Raw genomic sequence first — 21,989 nt, forward strand, 5'->3', positions numbered from 1 at the left:
TAATATCATAGAATATTTCATAGTATTGTAATTGATGAATGAAATAAAAGTATACACAAAGCAAATATTAGAATTACATTCTTAAATACATGTTTAACCAAAATTTTCATAAAAAAGAAGTTTAATAATAATTATGCAAATAAATCATATGATAATATTATTTTTTGTTAGTCATAGGGTAGGGGCAAATATGGAAATTTAGATGAGTTTACAGAAAAGCCCATGGATTTGATTGTTTTACTTTGCATATTGTAACTGTAATGCAACTGGCAAATATGGGTTTACAGCTTCTTCGCGCGTTCCACGCGTTTTATTTTCTGTGTGTTCAACTTCGGTTTTTTATTTTTTTTATTTTTTTTTTCGAGTGTCAACTTCAATTTCAAGCATCACAAAAAATGAAAAAAAAATAACGATTTTGCCATTTGCCACCTTCCAAGAAGAACCTCCCATCATGTATCACTATTTATTCTATATATTCATATTTCTATTTAACTTAATATTATTATTGTCAGAATAAAATTCCCTTTCATGTGATTTCTCCACTTTTTAAATGGTTGAAACTTTGATGGTTAATAACTTCTTTAATCTTTTTGTTTCTCTCTTTTGAGTTGTACGTAACTTGAATTCCGATTTTGAATATTATATTGTATTAATTGGTACCATAAGCATAAAGCATATGCAATAAAAGGTTGTACCTTAAGCAAGGGAATGAAGGAATAATGGAAAATGCATCATTAGACTTACCTAATGTGAGATTCAAGTAAAGATCTCAAGTTTTAAGTCTCTCGTAAAATGTGGAAAAAGCAAATATAATAAAAAAAAATACAAATCAAATTGCCAAAAAATGAGAAGGAAAATTAATCATAAGAACTTTTGTGGTGTATGGGATGGGATGGGATGGGAAATGAAATGAAAGACCACTTTTTTGTTTTTTGGTAGAAAGGGGTTTGATTTTGACCATTCAAATAAATTACATAGGGATAATTTTTTTGTTGTTGTACAAATGCATCAAAGAGAAAAAAAAAACTCACAAATTGCATAATTATAAATGGTTTGTAGAAATGTGTTGAGCTATCCTTTCAAAAAAAAAAAAAATGGTTTGTAGAATATTCACCACTCTTATTTCCCCCTCTTTCAACATAAAAAGAAAATATACCCATGTTTTGTTGACCCTATTTTCTTGTATTACATTAACCACAATTTTCTCTCAAATTTTATTTCTTTTAAAATATAAATTAAGACACACATGTATAACATTTTAAATGAATTGAATGATCAATTCGCTCATTTGGTTAAATAATTATTAAAAATTTTTATTTTTATCTTGTGTATATAATAATTTATTTATCAACAACAAATTTTTAAATTAAAATTTAGATCCACAACAAACTAGTTATTAACCTATCCAATTGAAAAATATCATGAAAGAAAAATAATAATAAAAATATTCTTAAATATCTCTAGAAATAGGATTAAAGGCAAATCAATGAAAAGCATTCATTAGTGACATGATACAAGTCCTTGGATTATTTTCATTTGGCTATTCCATCAATTATATTTAGTGATTGAAAATTTGTCATTTATACAAACAAATGCTTAACAAAATATCATGTCCTTTTCTTTTCCTTTATAATTATGATAATAATATATGAATAGGTTGTAATTTGTTCTTTTCCTTTCCATTTCATTCTAAAGTAACAGTTTTTAAATCATCAAATTCTGAATATAATTATTGAGAGGGAGAAGAGGAGCAGAATTTTTCATGTGCGTTTAGGTATTGACCAAAATGATTATAGTACTTCCTTTGTTATTAAAGTAGATGGTGCAATCTTCAAATCTAAGAATGGACTTTGCTTCAGAAGTTAGGAAATAAATATTTGAGTGCAATTGAAGCTACAAATGAAGAAAAAATATTAGCAATTTTCTCGATAACAAAAATCTTAGAAAAAAAGATCTTTGAAGTTTGAACAGTCTTAGTGAATGAATGAAAGAATTAATTCTTTTATTTTTTCTTAATAACAGAAAAATGTCACTTTCTTTGTTTTTATTTTTCTTTGCAAAAGATACACAAAATTATCTGCCAATTTTAGTGAAATGTCTTTATAAAATTTCTAAATTCTCGTGGTTTGTATATATCTTTTTTCTTTTTATAATAAACAGAGATATTTTTATTGTTGAATAGATTTGGTAATGGACCAAACATAATCTATGGACTTGTCTCACATTTTCAACAAGTGTTAGGCCATTGACCATATTCATGGCTTAATTAATATAATCATGTTTAATTGGACCACAAATGAAGCCTAAAGTTCAGAAAATTTGTATGATTATCACCTAATTAGCTTAGACTTAAGGACTTTTTTCTTGGTCTAAGTCCCACAGGCCTACATAAGGTTGCTTCATCTCCAACTATTTAGTAAATTGGGCAAGTATGGTCCAAGTCCACCACACTAGAGAGGCAGGAAGGGGAAAAAAATGCTGATAGTGTAAAATATCTACAAAAACTATATACCCAAACAAACATCAAATTAGCTTTGTAATCTTGATTATTAAAAATAAAAAATAAAAACCAAGGCAAGTTTTTGGCAAAGATAGATGAGGGTTTTTTTTTGTAATATTTCTTTCGAGCTCGATACAAAATAGAAATGGAATTTATTTATTTAGAAGGGTGTTCATTTTGTACTTTTATAATATCTAAGGAATTAGTTATTGGCTTTTTAATTTGATGAATATTCTGATGCAAACTAAAAAATAAATAAATAAAAAATAAAAAATTAAATTAATCTAATAATTAGTTTATTAGTCTACTTAAATAAATCTCAGGAGTTCGAATACGAAAATACTAAATTATCGTAGGAAATAAAAAAAATGATCTTTTTTATTTTATTTTGTTATCTCTTTTTAATGCTTTATCGGCTAAATTGCATAATTTATTAATAATTTTGTTATATCTATATTTTTTTTAAGTTAGAAGTGAGACTTGAACTATAATTTGAACTATAATTTGTTAAAATAATAGACATTATCTTAAATTAATATTTTTAGCAATTAATAATATTCATCTTTTTATACGAATATTAAGAATATTTGTTGTATGAATGATATTATCTGCCTAATAAATCAATATTGCTTTGTAAATTCATATATTTCTTTGGAAAAAAAATCATATGATTGACATGAATAATAATAATTGGCAAAGAAAATGGAAAACTAGCCGTTACGAAACAGAGCCTTGCGTTCAACGTTCCAATCTTGTGTTTCTCTTCTTCTTCACTTCACAAAACACCAAACAAACAAACATTCACAACGCACAGATTTCCCGAAACCCACTTACTACTCTCTCTATTTTCTTCTTCCTGCATCGCCCAACCCTAACCCTAAACCGGTGGATTTTCCGATGGAGACGGCCACCAATAATCCCGCCGCACCAATAACCACTCCAGCCAGGGGTTTCCGATCAAAGAATCAAGAACCCTCCAAATATTCCGAGAATGTCAACCCTAACAGTAATACCATTCCGTTTTCCAAACCCTTATCCAATCCTTGTGGTTCTTCTTCTTCTCCTTCTCCTTCTCCTTCACCTGTTGTGAAGAAATCGTGTTCCAAGTCACAGAAGAAGCCACAATCCTCAGCAGCAAAGGAGGGTGTTGTGAATTCCGTGAATTCCGTTCAGAAGAACAAGATCAGGCAGAGGAAGTTCGTTGTTGCAAAGAAGAATAAGAACAAGAAGTTCGAGGGGAGTGGTGGTGATGGTGATCGGGGTTCAAACTCAACGCTGTCGTTTTGTAAGTGCAAAGAGAGCAACAAGAACAACAAGTGTCTCTGTGTGGCTTACCAGAATCTCAGGAAGTCACAGGAAGAGTTCTTCAAGAACAAGCAAGCACAAGAACAAGAACAAGAGCAAGAAGATGGAGCTGCTGAGATTGAGAGAGTGATCATTGAAGAAGAACAACGACAACAAGAAGAAGTCACAGGAGAGGATTGTGGTGGATTGGGGAATGTTGTTGATTTGGCTGTGAAGAGGAGGAGGGAGAAGTTGATGGACGAAGCAAGGAAGAGTGTTCCTGAAGCTGGGCCAGGCAAGGTGATGCATTTGGTCAAGGCATTTGAGAAGCTCCTAACTGTTTCCACCACTGGAAAGAAAGATCAGGATCAGGATCAGGATCAACTGGCCGAGGCGGTGCCGGCGGAAGAACAGGAGCCACAAGAGAAAGAGGAGAATAAGGTGAAGAGAAAGGTTATGAGATGGGCACTGCCAGGGTTGCCACTTCCTAATGATGCAACTGAAAGAACTCAGGAAGTGTCTGGTTTTTCTTCATTTTGCCCGCCACAGGCGATTCTCACATCCGAGAGCCTTGGCTTGGATCCGAAGGCTTCAGTTTCGTGTTCATGGGATAGCAGCCGTGGAAGGTTTGACAATAACTGATAACTACAATTCCAAAATTCTTGTTTGATATATAAATGATATACAGATGTGTGTGCAAAATGATATATATGTATCTATGTTATAATACTTATTTAATAGTAGCATTTATCTGTTTGTGTTGATGTTTGTTATACTTTTTATTCAAACTGCAGTGTATCTAACAGGACTTCTAATGGAGGTAGAAGAAGCAGAAGAAATGTAAGTCTTCTGGTTTGGTTACCTTTTTTGGGCAAAAAATGAAGATTTGATTGAAAATGTGGGTTTTCTAAATTTGAATTGAATGGATTTGCTTTTTTCAGAGTTTGGAATCAACTAGCACCTTTGGGGGAAGCAGGTGGAAGAAGAAGCAGCAGCTGAGAGTCACCAGCCAAAAACCATTCAAGCTAAGAACTGAGGTAATGCCTATTCTGATGCAACAAATTGTGATTGATTGAATAATTTTTCCATTGATTTTTGAATTGGATAATAACATGGATATTGTAATTCAATGCAGGAAAGGGGGAAGGTGAAAGAGGAAGAATTTGTGAAGAAGATACATGAAATGATGACAGAGGAAGAGAAGCAAAGGATACCAATAGCCCAAGGGCTTCCATGGACAACAGATGAACCTGAGGTGGCCATTTTGCTCTCAAAATCTTGTGTTCAGTTCACAACTCATATTTTTTCCATTTCAGTGACATGCTTGCATTTGCTGTATAGCCTGTATTGAGTTACTCAACTATCTTCTGTGCTAATATATATTTCAGTGTTTGGTAAAGCCTCCTGTCAAAGAAATCACACAGCCGATTGACCTGCAGCTTCACAGTGATGTGCGGGCAATGGATCGTGCTGAGTTTGATCATCAGGTACCAACTCTTATTTTCGTTTGTTTAATTTTGCTTCATTAAGTGTAATATTGTGTCATGAGCAGCATCATTGTAAATTCTGGATCCATATTTCATAGATTTGTCGCTACTGCAAGCATCTTTCATTTTTAGAAAAATACAAATCGGTAGACAATAGAACACTGTTTGATAAATGTTGAACCATTCATGAATCATGTAGGTTGCAGAAAAATTGAGTTTGATAGAGCAGTACAAATTGGAGAAGGAGAGGCAACAAAAGGTGCTCTATTACTATTCAGATAACTCCTGTGCTAATCTACCATTGACATAACTAACTCCTTTCGTTAAATGATGGTTCTTTGTATGTAACTACAGATGGCAGAAGAAGAAGAAATCAAAAGGTTAAGGAGGGAGCTTGTTCCAAAAGCACAACCGATGCCTTATTTTGATAGGCCTTTTATTCCAAGGAGGTAAGGGTTGATATAGTCCTATGATGATTTAGCAATCTAAAGAGACGTACAATCGAAAAAACTCATTTGAATGTATCTCTCACATTAGTTTGTTTTGCCTTGTACAAGGTCTGTGAAGAATCCAACAATACCTAGAGAGCCCCAGTTTCACATACCACACCACAAAAAGATCAAGTGTAGCTTATCCTCTTTGAGCGAATTGAGTCCATAAATCTGCAAATTTTGTTTGTTATAATAATAACTGAATGATGTGTTCTTTTCAGTCGTCCTGTGAACAATATTCAATTTTCTTCACGGAGCGCAACCAATGTAGTTGCATTCTTTTCAGTCATCCTATTGATTTGGCCTTGGCCCACTGTATTGTAGTTATCTTTGTACAGTGTTAAATTGATATATATGCGGAACCTTTTTTAAGGAAATAAAAGTCCAAGATGAATCATCAGTTCTCAAAGATAACGGATTTCACTACAACACCATACAAATAAGAGAAAACTCCGAAAAATTTTCATTCCTCTGATGCACTCAGGGAATTTAATTATTTTTCATAGATTTAAGAGCAGTGTTCCGGCATAATTCAAGATCCAATTTTAGTAATATATTCCTTAAATATTAAACCAAAAATGCACAACTCTTTTAATATAACTCAATTTGTTTCAGTCTTACACGTGATAACAAGGTAATTTTAAACAAAACCTCACCCAAAACTCCAAACTAGAATGGATACAGACAGATGAAAAAAAAAAGATAGTCCCCGAGCAAAATTAAATCCTAGTAGAGGGCCACCATCAGTTCCCAATAGTATGATGCCATTCTCAAGGAGCAACCACAATTCTCCCAGCTACTTGGTCAAGATCTCTTCGTCCGTTTGAAGTTATTCTCCTACCCCTGAAATACGACAGGCATAAATCAGTTTCAGAACCAAGATGGAAATAAATATTCATTCTTATGTTCTTTTGTGTTTGATGAAGAAATAACATAAAAGATGAAGTGTTGAGGCAGACTGTTACTTCGCAACACACAACTTACCCTTTTGGATCAACCTCAATAATGGTCATGCTTTCCAGCTGTTGCAAAATGTGTCTAGCAATAGCACCACTGCTCTCGCAGAAATGTGGGGGGCGGCTTCCATTCCTCTGGCTACCACCATAAATCCTCTTGAAAGCACCAACACCAAGACCACCTCTCAGATAGATCTTTCTTGCCATAGAAGCTGTAATGAAAATTTAACTATACCAGTCTAAAATTATGTAAAAAAGACAGTTTATGAAACAGTATAGGCAAACACAAAATCTCATGCTAGCACATGTACAATCAAGTACACTAGCAACCTTACCTGCTCTAATAAAGTACCAATCAGGATCATAGGGAGCAAGCTCTTTAAACCTAGCAGTTTTTACAAGATCTGTCCATTCAGGAAGCTCCATCTGTACATGTTCAAGAGCAAGATACAAAAATTCTATGAAGAAACACAGGAGTGATTATATAAATTAAACTAGCAATCCAACACATATGAAAGGATTATCTAAACAAAAATTTGCTTTTGGCAACTACATTAAGTTAATTGACCATCATAGAAGCACCACAAATTGGATCATTCTGTCTAGGAGAATAAAAGGCCTTATGGATAATTACACATCCAAAAGTTACAGCTACACCAATCAAAGTTATCCACAATAAACATCCTAAGTTCAACTAACATCGTTAATAAGATAATGTGCAATTTAAGCACATAATTTGTCACAAAGGAATCTTGAGAGATTTTGAAAGTGATATTAGCAGTAATTATTATCGACAAAAGCAGATTTTGTTTCTCCCAAAATAAAATGACTAAAAAAGAACTAAAAATTGTAGAAATAAAAAGAAAAAAAAGGACTCTTTAGAGAATAACAAGAAGCAAAATCAGGACTTTCGAGGACCCCATTAAGTGGCATGAAATATGTTTTGTTTTTGTGAGTAGATTAGGAACTAGAAAGCCAAAAGTGTAATTTACCTTGCCAGAACGCTTAAGGTGAGAAGCGTAGGCTTTAACAAACTCGTGAGGAGAGACATCCTTCACTGTCCTCGAAGTTGCCATTGCCGAATCAATGTGCGTGGCATGAACAAAGTTTCTTCCTTTCTTTCAGATTCGTATTTATATGAATCAAAATTGGGTTAGTTAGGGTTTTTCTTTCATTATTGTACCCTACTTTCTGGGTTTTTTTTTCTGTTCTTAGTATTCGACCCACTTCGGTAATTGGTATTTACAATTGGGCTTGTGTTCACAATTTTAGGCCTCACCAATTCTGCTTAATAGCAAAAACATTATTGAAAAGAATATTTCGTGACAATATAATATTAGATAATTTGGTAAAATTGTTTTACGTGATTAGTGTAAATTTTTTTTTATTAAACACTATGTTTGACAAAAAAAAGTATTATATGTTATAATCAGAATATTTTGAAAAAAGACGACTGAGATCAATATAAAATATTTATTAGCTGTAAAAAATATTATTTCATACTAAAATCATTATAAAAAAATTAATTATTGTATATTTATATATAAATATATATAATTTTATTTATTTTTAATATATATTTTATAATAATTATTATTTTAATAATTAATTTTAGTTAACATAGTTATTAATTGGATAATGCTTCTGTGCAACAGTGCAAGTATTATAAAGACATAGATACGGTGAAAGCTATGTATCTAACATGTAACATCATATAAAAGATGGGAAATAATATAATGCAATGGGTGTCACTTGATGCATAATAAATTGATACTATTATTATTATATATTTAATTTTTTTATAAACTAAATCTAATTAAATTAAATAATAAAACTTAAAATAGTATTAGTTATAATTGATTTTTATTATATTAGACCAATTAATTAGATTTAATTAACAAAAAAAAACTTAGATGTATAATATTATTCTTACTAAAATATACTTAATAACTTATGTTTAAATTAAAAGTTAACTAAATCAATCAAATAACACCATGAGCAATAATTAAACTAGTATAAAGATACATCTCTTTATTTCTCTCTTTTCTTTACTACTTGATTAAGGAAATTAATGAATTCTTTTGATAGTATTAAATAAAAAAATTAGGCTAGCGATTTCTAGCGTTCCCCTAAGAAAAAGAGACAACAAATGCAAAAGACAGTGAGCTAGCAAAGTTAGGATTTTATTGTTCCAAGTTAGTTGAAACTCGAAAGTTGAAACCGTGACGCTGATGTTTTCTTACCTTTTCATTGGAATCATCGAAACCAAAGCCACACACTGTTAAAACCAGTGTTCCTCCTTTGTAGTTTCCATCATTCATTGCAAGCTTTTCTCCATTTCCTCGCACACCATTCTCCATTCCTTCTTCGACCTCATCGCCACAAAGAATTCTTATATTCTCGCTCACCCATTTTGCTAGATCACACTGTCATTAATCGGTTTTTGATTTGTGGGGTTTGTTCAAAATGGCGTCTTGCACTATCCCTTGTCCCAAGTGTCTCTCTTTTTCACATTTGGGATTGAACTCTCAGACCACACAACGGAACATGCACGTGGCTGGGTTGGGATTGAAGAAATCCCAGTCATTTGGATCTTTGGTTTGTGATTCAAACTCAATTGGGGTTCAGGTGTGTGTGATTTGTTCTGATTCCAAATGTGATTGTTTTTTTGTTCCTTTGTCGTGCCTGGTTTATGTAGATTACATGTTTGAGATTTTGATTCTATGGTTTTGAAGCTGAAAATGTCGCTATAGAATGTTCAATTTTGATTATATTCTATCACCTTCAATTTCGATAGTGAAGGTTTGAAGCCTTGATTTGAAGGTAAGAGATAGTTTTCAAGTTTATTGGCTGAATTAAGAAATTTGGGTGCCGTGCAGTTAACTTGTTTCTTTTTTAGCATTTATCAGTTGTTAATTGTTGTCTATGTTCTCATTTTAGCAATTCTATTGTGTTTGGCATAAATTAGTGTGACCCATTATCAGTGTCTTTTCCACATTGAGACTCCTTTACTTTTGGAAATTAAACAAGGTAACTAACTTTTCTTTGATATAAAAGGTAAAGGGTGAAGCTTTTAACATATTTTATAAGATCCTTTAAATCAGGTATCTGAATGTTCATGAAGGAATAGGAATATCAATATAGCTATTTTATTTTGACATCATAATTTATTGCTAAGCATAAAAGGCTTACTCTCACATTTGGAAACTGTAGACATAAAGAAGAATAACAATATCTAATGCAAGGATAGAGTTCTATTAGTAGGTGATAAATGTTTCTGCTAAGACTATTTCCTATATTTGGAAGCATTATATCCTGAAGCTTCCCATTATTTTTGGGTTTACATTTCTAATATGCACATTTGTGATGTAGATTTCTATTAATTTTTTATGCTTATGTAATGTGTATAATATAGTTTCATTTTTTTTCCATTCGTTTTTTTAGCACTGGAATACACTATTTCAATTATATTTGATGGATCTGGGTTGCATTTGTGAATGAAAGCGCATAGGTCACTACAGACATAGTTTAGTCATGAGTTCATAATGTGCTTAAAACTGAAGAAATGGTACAGACCAAAGTATTTTCAGCTTTTTATTTTTTATGTTCTTTTTTTAATCATTAAATACTACAATAAACTAGTGTCAGAGGTTTTGTATCTATACCTTTCCTTCCTGATTATTTAAATACTCAATTGTTAATGTCATGTCCTGCAGTGCCTTAATACAAAGAAATTTTCTGCCTTGAAGTGTCAAGCACAGCCTAAAGAGGTCAGTTCAGATCAAGTTTCTGTTCGAATGAAAATTGTCACAAGAGGGTGCTAATCCTTCTGTGCAAATTAGTTCTTATATAAGATTGAATTACGATTAGCACCACTGCTGCTTTGTATATTGTAGGTTGTTACTCTTGAAAATTCTTCAAACTCTGCACCTGCACTTGTCAATGGACCTATACCTGCTTCTTCATCAAAAGAGAAAGACGACGAAAACAGGAAACCTGCTGGGCCAAGCACTTTTGCAGATCCAGCTTCCATGTCTGCATTCATGAATCAAGTTTCAGACCTTGTCAAGTAAGACCATATGCCACATGCTGTGTAGACTCGTATGTTGACATTTTTGTTCTCTTATGAACATTAGGCTTTGCAATATTTCTAAATACTTATATATATTATTTTCATGGGAAGACTTGTGGATTCTAGAGATATCGTTGAGCTACAACTTAAGCAGGCCGACTGCGAGCTCATGATAAGGAAAAAGGAAGCTTTGGAGCCTCCACCGGCCATGGTAGCTCCGGTGTCTTTTCCTTATCCTACATATCCTTCTATGCCTTCACCACCGCCACCAGCTGCTGCTGCTCCTGCTCCTGCAAGCGCTGCACCTTCAAAAGCAGCACCTGCCTTACCACCACCTGCAAAAGCAAGCAGGTCATCTCATCCACCCCTGAAATGTCCAATGGCTGGGACCTTTTATCGTAGTCCAGCACCTGGTGAACCGCCATTTGTCAAGGTATGTGTCAACATGACTGTATAAACAAATGTGATTTAGATATTGCACTTCTTTCAAGGTGCCATTAGCCCATTATACAAATAGACTACTATAGTTAGAACTAATTATTACCATGTTTACATAATTGGTGCCTCATTTCATTCTGATCTTTCAGGTGGGAGATAAGGTGCAGAAAGGGCAGGTTATTTGCATTGTTGAGGCTATGAAACTGATGAATGAAATTGAGGTATTTGTGCTGTCCTTTTATATCTCTGTTTCAAAATAACTGTCAATTTAAACAAAATGGAAAAATTAATGTATCAAGAGTTCAAGACAATTGATGACTTTGTTCAAATTGATGATTATTTTGATATGGAAGAAATATTTTATTCTTCTAATGTATGTTTTTAATAATAATATTATCATTGTTTGGCTTCTCATTTATTCTGGAGATTTGTTGAATCCTTATATAGATTAATATAATTCTACATAGATATATACATAAACTCATATAGTCCAATATAACCAAAACTCCCAAATTCTTCTGTCTCCTCATTCTTTGCTTCCCAGGCTGATCAATCTGGAACAATAACTGAGATAATTGCCGAGGATGGTAAACCAGTCAGCGTCGACACGGTAAGTGCACGCACACACACACTCTCTCTCTCTCTCTCTCTCTCTCTCTCCCCCCCCCCCCCCCCGCCCCGCGGAACTTTGTACATCATTTGTCTAACTGAATTTGTTGTGGTCCATGCAGCCTCTTTTGGTAATAGTACCATGAGTACCAGGAAAAAGAGAGCTTAATTTGGTTGGAGCTGTGGGAACCTGCATTGCTAGATAACATGTCTGGCACTACATGATTTAAATTATTCATTGTTATTGTTCAGAAATTTCTTGTGTGATAATGTTTTTTCCTACTTTTAAGGAAAATTCACTCTGTCCGTTTATTCAAAGAGACATTTTAGACATAAGAGCCAAATCACTGTCCAATAACACTTTCTTCTTTTACTATTTATTGGTTTATGTCAATTCATTAACTTGATGTCTTGTATTCAACTATTATACTTACACAGATTACTATGATACAAAAATAGTGAAAGGTTTGAATCTTGTATAGAATTAGACAGGGGTGGCAAGCAGAGAAGCCTATCCTGCCCCGCCAAAAGCCCGCCTCGCCCCGCGCTAATGAGGCTGTCTTTTTTTTTTTGTTTTGTCAAGATGAGATGGTTTTAAAATTTCACTCTGTCCCGCTTAACAGTGGGTTGGCGGGCTAAGTTCGCACAAATCTCCTTTTTTTTATTATTAAGTATTAAATAATATAAATTACTAAAAAAATATTAAATAATATATATCATTTTATAATTATTTTAATAAATTTATAATTTTTAAAGACATAAAAAAATTATAATTTTTAAATTAATAAACATTGAAATCTTTATAATTATAAATATGTAATAAACATAATCTTAAACCAAATGTTTTGAAATAAAATAATAAAACTAACATTATCGAAAGTAAAATAAATATTGTCCAAAATATATAATTAAACATCTACAAGTTTATAACATAATCAATCAAACGTAAAATATAATCTAAAAGACTAAATTAGAACATTTTCAACAAAATTTTAAACCCAGCGAAAAAGTCCGTCCCACCCCGCCAAAACTTACGATTTAAGCGAACTTTTAACGTGTGGCTGTCTCAATTTTCTAATTGGCGGGTTACACGGGCTGACCAGCGAGATTAAGCCCGTTTGCCACTTTTAGAATTAGGTTTTCTTTGAAAAAGTTTTTTTTTTTTTTTTTTGAGTATAACACTATAACGTATCAAAATTAGTTTTACAAGATAATTTTATAAGAATTCTAGTACCTTTATTTAATAAATCAAACTAAAAATAACTTTTGATAAAAGTATTAGATTTTTTTAATTTTTGATAATTATAAGTTAATTTTAAAATATCTTCTTAAATATTTTTAAAAATATTGTTAACTTTTAAAAACTAGAAGTAGAAGCCCTTTTTATTTATCAAATATAAAATGAGGTCTTCACTCTTACAAAAAGAAATTTGCCTTGGACATTGCAACAAATTAACTCTGGTTTGTCGTGTTTAAAGTACCAAAATTGGCCAAAGGATATGCCTCATTTCAACATAAATGGAAAAGAATGGAAACTGGAAAGGAATCAAATGTTATTCAAATTAATTCAATTCCGAGAAACTTGAGACCTCATGCCTTACTAAGATCTTATCACATATGCATAGCTATCAACTTAGGTTTCTCTATTCTATTAATGACCAATTATTTTCTTTTATTATTTTAGATTATTACGAATCTGATGTAAATGGCAAGTTCCACTAGACGCACTAATCTGTTAATGCTTTTGTCATATATAAAATTAAATATTTTATATCTTTTTCAAATTTTTTATAATCCTATATGATATATTTATAAAATACTTTACTTAAATAGAATATTCTCTCTAATTTAATAATTTTATTTTTGTAATATTATTTTCTCTTTAAAGTACGGAAACTTACATTTTATGTGCTTATTTGGGGTTATTATTTTGATAAAAAATATATTTTTTTAATAAAAAAAGATTTTTTTATTTTTTATCATATTTGGCAAATTTTTAGTAATAAAAATAAAAGTACTAGAAAAATAAAAAAATATTTTTTTTGAGAAGTTGTAATTTACATTTTTTTAAAAGATTTTTTTAAAAAAAAATACTTTTTATGTAATAAATAAACAAAAAAGTACTTTATATTATTATACCTAAATATAATTAATAAATAAAATTTTTTTTGTATAAAATATCTAAACATAAAATTACTTTTATTTTTATATAAGATCTTCTAAAAAAATAAATAAAAAAAAATTCTTTTTTAAAAACTCACCCAAACAAACCCTATATATTCCGCCTGTAATTCATACAAAAATCATATACTTCTAAACCTTCTCACAAATCTAATTTGTGGTTTAAATATTATCTTGATTCTCCTATAAGAAATACTAATAGCCTTAATTCATAACACAAATTAAACCGTTAATTTTACTATAATCATATCATCGTATATATAGTTTTCATTCTATTATAAAAGAGGCATATATGTTTATGACTATGGCTATGGCTACGTCTCGTTGTTTGGTTCCTTTGGTCATTTTCATGTATTCCTTAGCCATTTCAGGTGCCATTGATGGTAATTGGTATGATGCTCATGCAACATTCTATGGTGACATGCAAGGTGGAGAAACCATGAGTAAGTAACTGCAACATTGGATTGCAATCACAATTTTAGACCATGCTACTCAATCATAGCATACTATCATGATTCATGTGCATGCATCATGCATGCATGTAATATTCACGCTTTGTTTTTGGTAAAATTTATAAATACTTTATTTTGTATTTAATAAATAAAAAAAATCATACATTTAAATTTATAATTAAAGTTAGAAATATTTTTAAAAACATAAAATGAAGTATTTTTAAAGTTAGCTTATATTTAGTAAATATTTAAATTTAATTTTATATTTATGCCTACATGGCGTTATTCAATTTTTAAAAACTATTTTATTAAATACATTTATTATCACTTGTGTTTGTTGAAAATTATTTTTAGATTAATTTATCGAATATAAGTGCTACAACTTTTAGACATCTATCTTTTAAAAATTAACTTTTGATAAACTACTTAAGTAAAAACTTGATTATTGGACAATGAGTTATAGCTCAAATGACATAGTCTTTCATACTCAATTAAGAAATTGGGAGTTCGAGTCTCCTATCTTTGGTAAAAAAAAAAAAAAAAAAAAAAAACTTGATTATTGTTTTGATTTTTGTGATTATCCAGATGGTGCATGTGGATATGGGAATTTATTTGAACAAGGGTATGGACTTGCAAACACAGCACTAAGCACTGCTCTATTCAACCGTGGACTAACATGTGGTGCATGTTTTGAGATCCAATGTGTGAATGATCCACAATGGTGTATTAAGGGTGCAGGAACAATCAAAGTAACAGCAACAAATTTTTGTCCTCCAACTAACGAAAAAGGTCGTCCACCATGGTGTAACCCTCCACAAAAGCACTTCGATTTGTCCATGAAAATGTTCACAACAATAGCAAACTACAAAGCAGGGATAATCCCAGTTCGTTATAGGCGCACTCCATGCATTAAACATGGTGGTGTCAAGTTTGAGTTGAAGGGTAACCCTCATTGGTTGCTAGTGTTGGTTTTTAATGTTGCAAATGCTGGTGATGTTACAAATGTTAAAATAGCAGGTTCAACCACACGTGCATGGATTCCTATGACACGTAATTGGGGGCAAAATTGGCAAACTGGTACTCCATTGAATGGACAAGCATTGTCTTTTATGGTTACAACTAGTGATGGCAAAACGTTGACGTTTAATAATGTTGCTCCTCCCAGTTGGCGACTTGGACAAACTTTTGAGGCCGCAACCAACTTTTAGTGCCCTCTTCAATTCATTACCTAAGTATAATGTAATGTTGTTAATTACTGTCATCAAGTATATATTCTATATCTATATTATTCCATCACCTTTGAATACCACACTACAAATAAATAAATAAATTCAAGGTGTCTCTCATTTGCATTGTGTATCATTTACTAGGCCATTTCTCAGCCTAATTCTTTGATTTTATACGATATTTCATTCCTTTTTTTTTTTTCTGATTCGAGTATAATGAACGACCTGATATATTTTTAAAATACTAAATAATTCTAATAATATCCTCTAAGAAAATAAAGTGATTTGCAATTAATTATAAAATAAATCCATAAAATTTACAAATCAAATCAATTTCAATTTAGACGGAAAGTGAATCGAGCTGAATCGAGCTAGACCAAGATGAAACTCGACTCACGAAAATTAAGTTTGACTCACGACTCGACTCATTAATAATTGAACTTATTTTTTAAGTTAAAGTTCAGCTCAAGTTCAGCTCACCAAAAAACTCAGTAACACAAATAACAAAAACATAATTTATAATTCTATATCAATAACTTATAATTTATATACATTAAAAAAATATTAAAAAAACAATTTTTTATATTGTCTTCTATTAATTATAAAATTTTTATTTATGTCCTAAATCAAAATTATATATAAAAAATGACTATAAAATTTTAAATAATTGAGAACATTAATATATAAATGTGTTTCTCTTATCCTCTTCTATCGTGAACAATTTAATTAGATTTGTTGCATTCTATTTTATCATCCATTCAACCTACAATATATAAATTAAATATATATAGGATATGTGTATTAATAGTTTAATATATATAATCAAATCAGGTCACGAGCTAATGGGTTAAATTTATCCAAACTCAAACTAAACTCATTTAATTTATAAACTCAATTTCAAACTCAATTTCAGACTCAAAACGCAGTTCATGAACTCACGAATTTAGCTTATCAATTTATTAACATCAAATTATTAACGAGTCAAACTCACGAATTTAGCTTATCAATTTATTAACATCAAATTATTAACGAGTCAAACTCGAGCCGACTTGACTCACTTTGAGCCCTAATTCCAATATAGACATCTCACTATAGAAAATTCGAACTCATTATGCGTTAAAAATTAGCTCAACTTCGTACCCTTGTCAGTGAGTGAATCAAATATAGTCTTATAGTTTTTTTATTTGACGACAATTAACTGTGTTAAGGATATACATACTAAAACATACTTAGAAAGTGGATATAAACACGGCAATCCATGCAAGGCACCCATATCAACAATAGACAAGAAATTAGCATACAGCAATGATGTTCAATTTCTGTTGCAATATTGGACATCACAATGATAAACGCTCACTTCCAATCAAGCATGTCCAATAGCCAAAGGACTTCTTCCTTTGAGTTTGCCACATCACAGAAATCCATTTGGATCCCAAATACATCAATCACCTCTTCATTCCCATCTTCCATAAACAGCAACGAGATCCATGCCCGGATGCCGGATAAAAAAGGGTATACAGGGGATATGTCTAGGTAGTCAAACGCCAAGGCTCTGTACGAAGACCGATCAATGTAATCGAACATGGACTTGTTTATGATGCGAGCAACCTTATTCGAATCCTTTCGACCAACCATCACAGAGACACTTACATTCTGATTTTGTCCTGCAGGGATGGTAAATCGAGGCTCAACAGGTAATGTCATCTTGTACTCAGAACCCTCCAGGTGAAACTTGAGCAAGTCACATACTCCAGATGGTGGAATCTTAAACCCAGGTTGAAGGACAGACCCAGGGACCACTTCTGAGAAGAGCAATGTGGTTTCAGCCCAAATGTCAATGAAGAACTCTAAATCGTCGAAAGAAATTCTTGGTGGGAGGAGAGTTCTTCGGTGCTGGCGCCTACAAAAAGTTTGATATAACTTATAGTAGGTTACAGATGGTGGGTTAGGACGCTTGCACATTGAAGGCCATCTGTTGGAACAAAGACATTTCCATAAATAATCATCGCTAGCTATGTCTCTCCACTGCTTAGAAACAGCCATACAAGAAGCAAGGTCAGCGCCATCCAGTAACGGGAAGACAGCCTTCAAAACCTCCTCAAATGCCATTCACAGTTGCAAGCTGCAATTAAAAAATGGAGTAAATTAATTAATGATCATTCAGACATTCACTACAATGAACAATAAAACATAAACAACTGAAGGATTCCTAAAGACTGTATAATAATCTCTCGAATTGAAGTATACAGTATAACAGCATTACTTCGCTCAATCATGTATATATTAAGTACTTCGAAAGTATAACTCTACCACGAAATAATTTAATTTTTGTATATTTAGAAACACAATGTAATCGAGATAAAAGTAATGAAGTTGTGAGGGACTGGATCATCTGGAACAGTAAAATACAGTTACTAGGACAGTATATTCTCTGGAAAAGTGAGATACAACTCCAGTAACAGAAAATTCATAATGCTCCATTCCAGTAAATTGCTCTATAACAAAGCAAATATCTTGCATCAGCTTTTACTAACTTTTTTTAACCCCGTTAAAAAGGGTATGTTTGGTTACATAGGTGGGAACCAGAGACAAATCAGCATTTTGCTACAAAAAAGAAGCATATATATTTTTATATTTATCCTCATATTTTGTTACTCTATCAAGCAACTGTAAATTGATTGAGTCTAATTTTTATTTTCAGCTACAAATTTCCTAAATACTCAAACAAGCACACCAGAATCAACATTGAACAAACCACATGATTGACAAATCGCAAATGAAACATGAGCCCTAACTGAAGATTTCCATTGCGAAATTCCAAGCCAATACAGATTGAGTAATTTAATCAGAGTGTCATTAAAGATGATGCCACCACGAATCACAAACATCAGAATCAAAACCAATCAACATACATGAACAACAGCAACCATCTATTTTGATTAATTTAATTAGAACAAAAAAAAGGTTTTTTCCCCTCTATTTTTTTTCCTAGTTGATTCAGTTTTATAGCACTTTGACTCAAAGTAGAACAAAGCATTTCAGCCTCCACATCCCACAGCTTCAACCAAAACGCATCCAAGCATAACAATAATAATAAAAAAAAATCGCGATGACCAAACAATTGTCCTAAAAAACAAAATTGAAGAAAACAACACAACACAATCGAAATCAGAATCAAGGGGGAAAAACAAACTGAAGAATACAAAATAAAAAAATTTGCTAGAGAGAGAGAGAGAGCGAGATGAAACCGTTGAATGCGTGAGAAGATCTGAATAGAGATCGGAGAGAGGTTGATGGTGGGGATTGGGAATGCTGAAACCCTAAATCACAATAGATGCAACAAGAGGAACAATGCTTGATTTGGTTTAGGTTCGAAGTGTGAGAAGAGATATCATCGCAGTCAAAAGGAGAGAAAAGGAAAAATCAGAGAGCAATGAAAACCATGAGACTGTGTCGAGAGAGAGAGAGAGAGTGCGAAAGGGTAAGACGGAAAGCGCAAATTCGGTAAATTAACAAATGTACGGAGAATTTCTTGGTTAATCCAACCTTAAATAATTTTTTTAATTTATGTTGTGATACTGATACATTATTAATGTAGCTATCTTTTTTTTTTTTATCTAATATTAGATTTAAAATTTAAATTTATTTTTACGTTTTCTAAACTAATCACTTTCCGATATATCATAATATGAATAGAATAAAAATGAATTTATGGGAACGCTGCAGGAAAAATTTTTTTAATAACAAATTAGTAAACTAACTACTAGATTAATCTAAGTATTTTTGTTATTTATGCTATCTCCTAATTCGACAAGTTGAGGATTAATCTATCGTCAATCTGAGCTCTATTTAAGGGTTACAATCTAAAATCCAAACTCTCAATAACTTCTGATATTTATGAGTATATATTCATTTTGATCCTCAAAGAATTTCAGACCACACACTTTAGTCTCTAACTAAAATTAATTACTCGATTGGTCCCTAACAATTAATTTCGTCAGTCACTTAAGTTCTTTATTCCGTTAACTCTAACGGAGGACAAAATAGTTCCTAACAACTCTAACAGGGGACAAAATGGTCTATGATCTCCTCTGTTTAAAAATGTTTCCCAATTTCTATCATATCTCGCATAACACTAACAGTCTAACACTGTAACTTCAAGCTATACAATGTATACTGATAAGGAAATAGATAGGGGATTAGGAGTTATATCACAATAGATAAGGATTATTCAGTAAAAGGACATACCCAAAAAAACACAAAGGAAACATAAAAGATAGATAAGGATTTTCCTACTAGACCTCTAAAATACCTGTTCTTAGCAACCTAAGTCACCGGAAAGGATTTCTTACTAGATCTTCAAAGAACTTGTCTTTGACAACCTAAATCAGAGGGATGAAAATTGAATCACTTAATCACACTAAAAAAACGTGCAGAAAACAGAAAATTTTATTCATCAAAGTGATGTAAATTGTCTCACTAAAGGTGTTTAAATAGACTCCTAACAAACTAGATAAAAGATAAGATAAGATAACTAATTTAAATCAGATTTGATCTTATTGGATTAGATCAAATTTGATTTAAATTTTAAAATCCTAAAGATATGATAACTAATTCAAATTAGATTTGATCTTATTAGATTAGATCAGATTTGATTTGATTTAAATTTAAAATCTCTAAAAATATTACTAAACAAATCAAAAGTAAGTCAAATCTTCTAACAAAGTCTAACAACAAAACAAACCTAAAATAAAGGCCTAAAAATTCGAAAATAAATAATAAATTATGCCTCCCATTGAATTTGAAAAGCTTTATTGGGCTTCTTGTTGTTTTGCCTTAACCCAATGGGCCTTATGAATCGTTGTCCTTTCAGCACCATTGTTTTTGAGACGGACTCTTGGTCTTCTTTATGTCAAAGACTGGCATGGCACAATTCTTCTAGAATTCAGATCCTTGAATATGACAAGATTATCGTTCTGTCCCTTAACTCTAAGATGACGAAAATGACCTCCTGACCACGTATCACATACTCTATAACTTTAATGTTCACAAGAAAAAAATCTTCAACTTATTTTCAACCAATTCATACTCAGGAAACTAATGACTATATCTCTCAACTACTTGTCGTCTTCGATAGATCCCATGAATCTAGACAACAAGTTTGATTTGTTAAGACCCGTCGTTGTCGTTGCCATCTCCTTCCTCCTCTGCCCTATCATCTTCATGACCACATTGTCCACCATTCCAATTGCTTCCTTCAGCTTCTTCTCCGAACCAATGTTCAATAATCACTTCAGTTTTCATATGAGCGGCAACGGCGACATTACTCGTACTGATAGCTTGGACGCGAGGTCGAAGCTATCCGCCAACTTAGACTCCGGGAAAGAAGGAATGAAGCACTCGGTGTCTATTTCAAATGAGAATTTGCATATGATATCGAAGGAGAATCTTCTCATAATGTCCTAATGTCCAACAATTTATATTGCTAGCCGGAGAGTGGAGAAAGGCGTGCCCTTGGGGTAGTTGTGGAACTTGGTCTTGAGGATGTCGTGGAAGTGGATGCTTCTGGTGGGTGAAGTGCAGAGGAGGCGGATGTACCAGTCACAGAGATTTAGGAAGTGTGTGGTCCATGATATGTTGAGGTAGGTGCGACACGTGTGACAATTACACCATAGCTTAATCTTGGAGTTAAAGAGGATGAAGAAAAAAATGAAAAAGAAGACTGTGAAGAAGGAGAGTATGAATTTTAGGGTTATGCGAGATATGATAAAAATTGGGGAAGAACAGTATCGTTTTCGAATAAAGGGGTCATGGATCATGTTGTCCCTTGTTAGAGTTGTCAATGATCATTTTGTCCTCTGTTAGAGTTGTCAGGGACCATTTTTTCTTCCGTTAGAGTTGACGGAGTTAAGGACCTAAGCGATTGACGAAATTAATTGTTAGGGACCAATCGAATAATTAATTTTAGTTAGGAACTAAAGTATTTGATCTGAAATTCTTTGAAGATTAAAATGAATATATACTCAATATTTATTTAAGTGAACAAGTGAACTGATAATTGGACCAATTGTTAATCCAAGTTTTTCTTTGATAGAAGTTTAGGCAACTTAAAGTATTGTGACCCAAAGTTAGAAGATGGGTTGCTAGAAGTGGATCTATTGGTGTGCTTTGATGAGGAGGAGCCCAGCAAATGCAGTAGTCTCATAGTCAAAAGTTGTCTTGCTAACAAATGAAACGATCCGATCTATATCTTTCAAAGATTTGAGTAGCCCACCTTAATTTTTTGATAAGAT

The 21,989-nt window shown here is 32.2% G+C and overlaps 5 protein-coding genes across 5 annotated transcripts; 3 read left to right on the forward strand and 2 right to left on the reverse strand.

The window, feature by feature from the left end:
* Positions 1-3,279: 3,279 nt before the first annotated feature.
* On the forward strand, positions 3,280-6,051 carry LOC112797846 (microtubule-destabilizing protein 60). Its single transcript, XM_025840953.3, has 8 exons — positions 3,280-4,410; positions 4,579-4,624; positions 4,726-4,821; positions 4,920-5,039; positions 5,173-5,271; positions 5,471-5,530; positions 5,626-5,720; positions 5,829-6,051. Exons 1-8 carry the CDS (start codon positions 3,398-3,400, stop codon positions 5,929-5,931), a joined length of 1,632 nt encoding a protein of 543 aa, XP_025696738.1. The 5' UTR covers positions 3,280-3,397; the 3' UTR covers positions 5,932-6,051.
* A 278-nt stretch (positions 6,052-6,329) lies between these two features.
* LOC112797847 (small ribosomal subunit protein eS19z) lies at positions 6,330-8,018 on the reverse strand. Its single transcript, XM_025840954.3, has 4 exons — positions 7,711-8,018; positions 7,054-7,144; positions 6,747-6,930; positions 6,330-6,605 (listed from the first exon to the last, which is right to left on the reverse strand). The coding sequence occupies exons 1-4, from the start codon at positions 7,792-7,794 to the stop codon at positions 6,533-6,535; spliced, it is 432 nt and encodes a 143-aa protein (XP_025696739.1). The 5' UTR covers positions 7,795-8,018; the 3' UTR covers positions 6,330-6,532.
* Positions 8,019-8,838: 820 nt separating this feature from the next.
* On the forward strand, positions 8,839-12,301 carry LOC112797848 (biotin carboxyl carrier protein of acetyl-CoA carboxylase 1, chloroplastic). The gene is made up of 7 exons (XM_025840956.3): positions 8,839-9,346; positions 10,435-10,488; positions 10,615-10,787; positions 10,902-11,223; positions 11,378-11,449; positions 11,773-11,838; positions 11,960-12,301. Exons 1-7 carry the CDS (start codon positions 9,185-9,187, stop codon positions 11,981-11,983), a joined length of 873 nt encoding a protein of 290 aa, XP_025696741.1. The 5' UTR covers positions 8,839-9,184; the 3' UTR covers positions 11,984-12,301.
* Positions 12,302-14,328: 2,027 nt separating this feature from the next.
* LOC112794478 (expansin-A22-like) lies at positions 14,329-15,678 on the forward strand. The gene is made up of 2 exons (XM_025836482.1): positions 14,329-14,461; positions 15,056-15,678. The coding sequence occupies exons 1-2, from the start codon at positions 14,329-14,331 to the stop codon at positions 15,676-15,678; spliced, it is 756 nt and encodes a 251-aa protein (XP_025692267.1).
* Positions 15,679-16,845: 1,167 nt separating this feature from the next.
* LOC112797849 (F-box protein At5g39250) lies at positions 16,846-19,249 on the reverse strand. Its single transcript, XM_025840957.2, has 2 exons — positions 18,945-19,249; positions 16,846-17,818 (listed from the first exon to the last, which is right to left on the reverse strand). The coding sequence occupies exon 2, from the start codon at positions 17,803-17,805 to the stop codon at positions 17,050-17,052; it is 756 nt and encodes a 251-aa protein (XP_025696742.1). The 5' UTR covers positions 17,806-17,818; positions 18,945-19,249; the 3' UTR covers positions 16,846-17,049.
* Between the last annotated feature and the right edge of the window lie 2,740 nt (positions 19,250-21,989).

This window comes from Arachis hypogaea, chromosome 4, assembly GCF_003086295.3.
Source record: "Arachis hypogaea cultivar Tifrunner chromosome 4, arahy.Tifrunner.gnm2.J5K5, whole genome shotgun sequence".
Taxonomy (NCBI): domain Eukaryota; kingdom Viridiplantae; phylum Streptophyta; class Magnoliopsida; order Fabales; family Fabaceae; genus Arachis; species Arachis hypogaea.